The sequence below is a fragment of the Triticum aestivum genome, chromosome 6B, assembly GCF_018294505.1.
Source record: "Triticum aestivum cultivar Chinese Spring chromosome 6B, IWGSC CS RefSeq v2.1, whole genome shotgun sequence".
NCBI lineage: Eukaryota > Viridiplantae > Streptophyta > Magnoliopsida > Poales > Poaceae > Triticum > Triticum aestivum.
The window spans coordinates 66,940,048-66,947,497 of NC_057810.1; the positions used below are offsets into that span (position 1 = coordinate 66,940,048).

At 46.1% G+C, this 7,450-nt stretch overlaps 1 protein-coding gene across 4 annotated transcripts; it reads left to right on the plus strand.

Annotated features, from left to right (window-relative positions):
• The first annotated feature begins 3,379 nt into the window (after positions 1-3,379).
• On the plus strand, positions 3,380-6,486 carry LOC123135820 (uncharacterized). Of its 4 annotated transcripts, none has more exons than XM_044555040.1 (2): positions 3,380-4,621; positions 6,033-6,486. In XM_044555040.1, exon 1 carries the CDS (start codon positions 3,475-3,477, stop codon positions 4,156-4,158), a length of 684 nt encoding a protein of 227 aa, XP_044410975.1. In that variant the 5' UTR covers positions 3,380-3,474; the 3' UTR covers positions 4,159-4,621; positions 6,033-6,486. The 4 variants fall into 4 exon arrangements, with proteins under 4 accessions (XP_044410975.1, XP_044410978.1, XP_044410977.1 ...); XM_044555043.1 differs by lacking the exon at positions 6,033-6,486 and adding an exon at positions 5,773-6,018; XM_044555042.1 differs by lacking the exon at positions 6,033-6,486 and adding an exon at positions 5,392-5,765.
• Positions 6,487-7,450: the final 964 nt, after the last annotated feature.

Genomic DNA, 7,450 nt, shown 5'->3' on the forward strand with positions numbered 1-7,450 from the left:
GCTCAGCTGTTCTGTGATGTCTCTGGAATATAGAAATGCTATGATTTTTGATAACACCACTTGGATTTCTGTTCCTCGGGTCTTGAGATTGATCTTGAACACAGTGAGGAACTGGGCAATCCTCTCCTCGGGATCAGACAAGGAAAAGCTGATGACCTTTGTGGGGTTCCTCGCAAAGTCCCTTCAGAAACCTTTGGAGATCACAACTGGCTGAAGAAGCCTCGCTCTGCTCTGGGGCTGGACCCCTCAGAAAAGCTAAAGATCTCAGAAGATGAAGAAGGGCTCCTATCGCCGAAGAAGAGAGGCATCTATAATGTTGTCCCTTCCAGTCCGGTGTCCCCTCTTATCGCCTGCTGGTCGCCGCAAGCGAATGATGTCCCACATCTGAAGACAATGAAGGCAACACTGGATTCTCCCTTTGTTCGTTGAAAAACTTGTCTCTTTGGCTCCTAAATGCGTCTTGGCCTGCTGGAAGCCTTGTAACAATGCTACTCTGGTTAGTTCTTTTTCTGCTTTTCTTTGAACTACTCTCTTGGAGCTTTTGTCACAGACCTGTTTGTGTGGTTTCATTTTGAGTAATGGAATCGGGGAGGTGCTCCCTGTTCTTCTAAAAATAAACATCAAATTTGCATAGTTGTTGTCAAAGGAATAGAATGACCTAGTCATACACACCATCTTGTGAGACCCCATCAATGAGATGACACGTGGCTTCACAAATCTCAAAGCAGCCAAAGGACGCATCATCGTCTCCCTCCTACCTGCTCGGCTATTCAGTTTGTGATGTCCTGAAGACCAGCACCGACGCGCTCTCCCCAGCTACAGTGACAAGAGAGCACTGCAGGAGGGTACCATGGTGGAGCAGCTCAACTTGTGGGCTCGGGGAAGAAGCAGCAACAACAACTTTAGAGTGCACGCGAGCGCTAGCGGTGACAGTTGGCGCTGTACAAGACCATCTCCGGCAACCTCGCAAGTCGCAACCTCACGAAACGAAACAGAGGAACCTCGTTTTGGGAGAGAAACTTCAGCCTGTCACCCATCTCTGCCGAGCTCTGTGGGACGTTGAACCTCATAAGCCTACCGGACTTGGTGTAGAAGAAAGCCCACCGGCCACATCGTCTCACTATGCCGGCGCCCGGCAGAATCCCGCCGTTGTGCCCAACAGATAAAAAATGAGGAATTCTAATCGATATCTAGGATTTGGTAACGAGGAAGACGATGATGCGTTCTTTGGCTGCTTTGAGATTTGTGAAGGCACATGTTATCTGATCGATGGGGGTCTCCCGAGATGGTACATACAACCAGGTCGTACAAGAATTTCTTCCATTGTCAAAGCAAGCATGGAACAAAGGGTCGGGTGCAGGGGAAGGTGGGGGATGGAGGAGATGGACGGCTCGGTTTATATGGGGGAGAGTTGGCCGCAAGTTGGATGAGGGGTGGGTGCCCCGGGTCTGTGACATGTGAAGCGTTCGATCTGTTTTTCATGGACGGACCAGATGTGCTTCGGCTTGGATCCCTGGCCTGGCAAAAATGTAAGCGGGAAGCCGTGAACCAGTCATAGTTGTTTTGGCAATCATATAAATAAAAGAAAGATAAAAAATGTGACTCCTCCTTGGTGTGATATCTTTTTCGCGAGAAAACTTCGATCTATTCATCGTCAAGGAAAGATAGAAAATTTTACTCCTCCTTGGTATTGTCCATTGTTGTCAATTGCTGGTACTACTTGTTGTCAATTGGTGATGCCCCTGGCTATGATTTGGTACTGCTCTATACTCTTATGGTAATTTTTATACCTCTGCCAGGCACTCTTGCTGTCAATTGAAAACTTGCTATGTAAATGTCGGTTACAAAGGTGAAAGCTCAGTGGGATCGAGAGGCCGCCAATTTTTGTGTGTGCAGCTGATCAAGTAGCTAGAGGCAGGAGTCAGGACATATGCCAACCACACACTTGACACCTGTAGGCTATAATGGATTAATGAAAGAGCTCAATGCAAAACTGATAGAAACTATGAAAAAAGCAGTTCAAAAATTGTTGGGATGATATGAAGGCTATATATTGTGCACGGGTGCTCTACAAAAACAAGGCGATAAGATTCAGTTGGGGTGATGTGACTCAACCCGTCACATCTCATGATGCTCAATGGGATGTTATGATCAAGGTTGGTTGCTTTGGAATGCAGAAATTAGATATAGTAATGCCATGTTTTCTTATGTCTCTGTCTATACTAATTTTATCCTATGTGCAGGTTCACAAGGCTATTAGAGCTTTCCGGATAATGTGAAACAACTTTTCAACTTTTGATGGTGTACTGCAGGAGAAGGAACTACTACCATGGACACAACTCAGAACATTATTGCCGTGTGATGGTTGCAAGAGAGTAGGATTGTCATATAGCTAATGCAGTCATAACCTTTTATTTGATAACCAACAATTTGTTGTGACGTATAATCAGTACTCTATGTTTGATCCATTGAAATGTGATACATAACTAGTACTCCATGTGATGGCGCAGAATGACATTCCACAAAAAAACAACAACTCTTAATCAAGTCATATACAGTCATAACAGTAGAATCAACACTTGAACCCAAGTTACACCATAACTGAGGGTATTTCAGTCATTTCAACATGTTACTGCACCAGTTGCAACTGTTACATCAAAACTACGGAACGACTGCATCTCAGCTCCAACCTTTGAGCCGCAGCTATCAGCTACAGTCGTTCCTTCCAGCCGGAGCAGTTGTAGCTGTGAAATTTGCAGCTGAAACAAAAGGGAACCTTAGCGGTTTACTCCTCTGCGCGGGGTAAGATTTTTGGGGAACAGAGAAGATGCTTCTGTGTATGCGTTGTGAGTTTTTTTTGTTGAACTGTGGAGAACCGATCAATAGCGGCTACTGAGGTGACGAATCTTGTGCTCGCGTCAGTCTGCTAGCGGCTAGCAAAACCTACCAATCTGGTGCTAGACCGGTCGAAACCAAAGTTGGCCAACGGGCCGGCGCGCCCCACCCTTAAACGGGTCTGGCACGACATGCCACGTCGAGGCCCGTATATAAGCGGGTCGTACCGAGACCGCACACGTGCCTCACCTCGAGGCCCAGGTACGACGCATGAGCTAAACGGGTCGGCCCAACCTGGCGTATGTGCCACCGGCCCGCATGCTTTTGAGCCATTTTGGGCTGTTTTTTAGGCCTTTGGGCTGCTTGTCCCCTGTGTGCCGTGGGCCAGGCACGGCCCATTTAGCCGTGCGCATGTCACGGGCTGGGCATGCGTTCTAACAAACTGGCCCGTGAGATTCAGCCCATATGGCCCGCTATAGTCGAACCCACCAACCAAGTAGCAGAGGTCTTTCTCAAAAAAAAAAAAAAACCAAGTAGCAGAGGCCGTGTGTGGCTGTCTCTGTCTCGCCCGACCCCTAGCTCCTCTTCCCCCATTCCGTCCCAACCCCACCCAAACCCCACGCCACGAGCTACCGCGCCATGGCGCCGCCGCGGATGAACCTGGTCGACGACGACGTCCTCGCGGAGATCCTCCTCCGCCTCCCGCCGGACGAGCCCGAGCACCTCTTCCGCGCCGCCCTCGTCTGCAAGCCCTCGCTCCGCGTCATCTGCCTCCCCGCCTTCCGCACCCAGTACCGCGCCTTCCACGGAGCCCCTCCGCTGCTCGGCCTCCTCTACCGGAACCAGGTCTGCGACGGGGATCCGGCCCCGCGCTTCGCCTCCACCACCTCGATGCCCGACTTCCCCCACCCGGCCTCCGACCGCTGCCCCGCGCGCCCCCTCGACTGCCGCCACGGCCGCGTCCTCCTCCACATGTCCCACGATTCGGATGTGGATCTCCTCGTCTGGGACCCCGTCACCGGAGACCGCCGCGTCGTGCCCGAGCCGGACATCGACTGGATGGTCTACACCGCCGCCGTGCTCTGCGCCACCGCCGGCTGCGACCACCTCGACTGCCACGGCGGCCCCTTCCGCGTGGTCTTCCTGGCCACCGATGACCGCGAGGAGGTCGTCCAGGCAACCGTGTACTCGTCGGCGACAGCTGCGTGGAGTCCGCCGGTGTCTCTTGACGATAGCTGTGAATGCTATGCCCGGCACAAGCGAGACGCAACTGCAGAAATGATGTTCTTCTCCTCCTACATACCCTATGTCCAGCCCAGGTGAGTGGCCGCCATTGGGGATGCGGTCTACTTCACAATTTCGCGGTCCGCTGCCATTGCCAAGTATGATTGGGGCGAGAATCGCCTGTCTGTGATTGACCCACCACCACCAGATACATAAGTGTACGGTGGTTTCGTCTCCCTCATGGACATGGAGGACAGTTCACTGGGGCTCGCTGGTGTCGACGATTCCACTTCCAGTCTGCATCTCTGGTCAAGGACGGTGAAGGGAGCTGCAAAATGGGTACAAAGCATGGTCATTGACCTGGAGAAAGCCATGCCCATGGCCAATCCCCGCGAAGGTGATGGGGCATATGTGGTTGGTTTCACAGAGGGTGTCGGTGTCATCTTCGTTAGAACAGATGCTGGCTTATTCACGCTCGAGCTCAAGTCCGGGCTAGTGAAGAAGGTTGACGAATTTGGGGTCTACTTTTCCGTTTTACCCTACATGAGCTTCTACACTCCTGGTACGGTACCACCCGTTGATTCTGTTGCCCTTTATTTTACAGCTTCCATATGTTTGCTTACATAGTTGGTTCTCGGTTGTGAACAGTCAGTCATATTGCAAAGTAATGTTCTTTGTTTGTTAGTTTGTATTCCTGTAAATACCTTGCCAAATTAAAACTTGTGTATGCTAGAAAAAACGTAACATGTGACATTGGAAAATAGAACATGATTTTATTATGAGATTTGACCTGTTAAGGACCATGATGATATCGATACACGTTGGTTGAATTGCCAAATATGCATACAGCCTTGTCAATCTAGTATGTTCCTGTTACCTTGCTTCAGACTTTCTAATTTGTTGGAAAAAACATTCTTTTATTTTCTGGGCATAGCTAAAGCTCACATCTTAAGCTCAGTCTTACCAAAGTGGAATACTGAGTAAGACTTAGTTATGAGTTTTCAGCATGGTATCTTTTCGGATCATGGCATTTTGATACCGTCAGCAAATATTACTTGATCTCTTAAGTCTGCTGCTGTTGCTGTTTTCTTTTAGATTTGGCACTACCAAGTCATTTATTTTTCCTTTTAGGAGTTTACATACATATGGTACAGGTCATTATGATCAATTTCACCCTGATCATAATATTTAGAAGTTGTACTTCTGTTTAGCATGTCAGCCATATTTCTGTCAGTAGTACTTTTTAGCTAATGCTCAACTGAGTTACTTGGAACTAGAATCATGTGTAGTCTATCTGTCTGCCATTTCCCTTTCATGAAATTTGTGTATCAGGTTCTGTGTTGGTCTTGTCTTCAGATGGGATGTCAAGTAGCAGCGTCACTGTCAGGACTTTTTGGACAAACAATTGGAGATACAAAATCTGAGACACAATTTGATTTCACAGTAAAATGTTTGTCATTTCTAAGTACATTGAAACTAATAGGTGGAAGTCAGATATTTTACATTGTTAAGGTTATGCTGTCAGCCTGTCATAGAGCAAAAAACTTGTGTGGTCATTTGTGAGATATGGACTCAAGTCATGTTATTCTTGTGCTATTATATGGACCGGTCCATGGGAAGCAGGGGTAATTGCATCATTACCCCTTAAATTTCTACTTATCTCTAGAGCCTTTGATGGACTAGCACGTTTTTGTTTTCGTCTTGAATGCGCAGGAGGGCCACACATCATTGTATTAAAGAAGGAATAAAATGTCCATACAAGGAAAGCTGAAAAAAGGAACGGTAGAGGATGGGAATGGAAGTAAATGGATGCAAAGATGTCGATAAATATTGTATTATTACGTCGCTACTTTCTTCCAGATTTTTCTTAGAATCGTTCTTTTATTTTCTGCACCTGTTGTATTTATGAAATTAGACTGTAAAATGCTAAGTTTAGGTGTTGGTTTTGATTTTCGTGCATGCCGTCTTTTCAGACCGTGGTAGATTGTCATCGCTGGCAAGGCTCACTGATGTCTGACGTGCAACTCAAGAGCAGGACCTGGTGAAATGGACGAATCCATCACTACCTCAATTCTTTTGCGAATCACTCACTAAACTTAATTCTGCTGCTGGCTTCTTGAAGTCTTGGGAGATCCTTCATTTCTTTTTTCTCGAGTAGTTAAAGCATGACTGGTGCAGGTCGTTATGACATGCGAGGGATGCAGGTTTCGTATCCTCTGGTCACAGGTCGACCCAAAATTCATCCATCCAAACCATCTAGCCAGCTCTGATTTCAAAGTAAGAAATGTAGAAGGAAAATGAACCGAGAGGGGTGTCCGAGAGCCACTGAGGTCAATTGTGGATGTTTTAGTTGAATTCGTGCTGATCCTTATATAGGACTAAAGGTTGTACAAGCATCAAAAAAGTCGGGGCATATTTGATATTTCAGTTGCTGTTTGGTTAATGTTTCGCTGAGCTAGGCTACTATGTGGGGTCTGTAATCTGTTGCTGTTCTATCCTGGAAAGTTCTCAGTCTCGGTGTTGGTTTTATACTTTTATGTTTTTCAAATGACGTTAAAACGGGGGCAAAAATAGTTAGCATGCAACCGTCTTGTCACCGTGTCTACGTCGCATTTTGTGTTGTTCACGTGTGCTTCCTGACAGTGAACAACGGCTGCCTCTTTGTATAATAACGCGCTCCACCACTTGCGAGTGTATGTGTGTGAGAGAACAAATGCGTGCGCGTGTGTGCGCCTCTTCTCTTTGTATAGGAAAAAGTCCGAAATAAACCTTGAGCTCGTAGGCGTTTTCATTTTATTCATTTTCTGTCGTTTTTCCTTCATGTTTTCTTTATATCCATTGGTTTTCTTCGGTTTTTTCCCTTTGCTATATTTTGTTTTTCAAATACATTATGTACATTGTCACGCTCTGCCATCGTTACGCTTTCAACATTTTTCAAATATATTATATACATTAGCAGGCACATGAAACATTTTTTGATGCACTTTCGACATTTTTCAAATACATTATGCACATTTTTTAAAATACATGTTTACAACGGTTTTAGAATATATAGTACTCCCTCCGTTCCAAAATACTTGACCCCCACTTGTCTAGATATGGATGTATCTATACTTGTTTAGTGTCTAAATACATCCATGTCTAGACAAATGGGAGTCAACTAATTTGGAACGAGGGAGTAACATTTTGCCAAATACTCCCTCCGTTTCAAAATAGATGACTCAACTTTATACTAACTTTAGTACAAAGTTGGGTCATCTATTTTGGAACGGAGTGAGTACATGTTTAACATTTTTTAAATGACAATAAACATTTTATCAAAATGTACAAACATTTTTTCACATTGTTTAAAAAGGTGCTCCCATTTTTTTAAAATCAAATATTGAAACTT

Coding starts and splice junctions, on each gene's coding strand:
- LOC123135820 (XM_044555040.1), top strand. CDS start 3,475: ATGGCGCCGCCGCGGATGAACCTGGTCGACGACGACGTCCTCGCGGAG.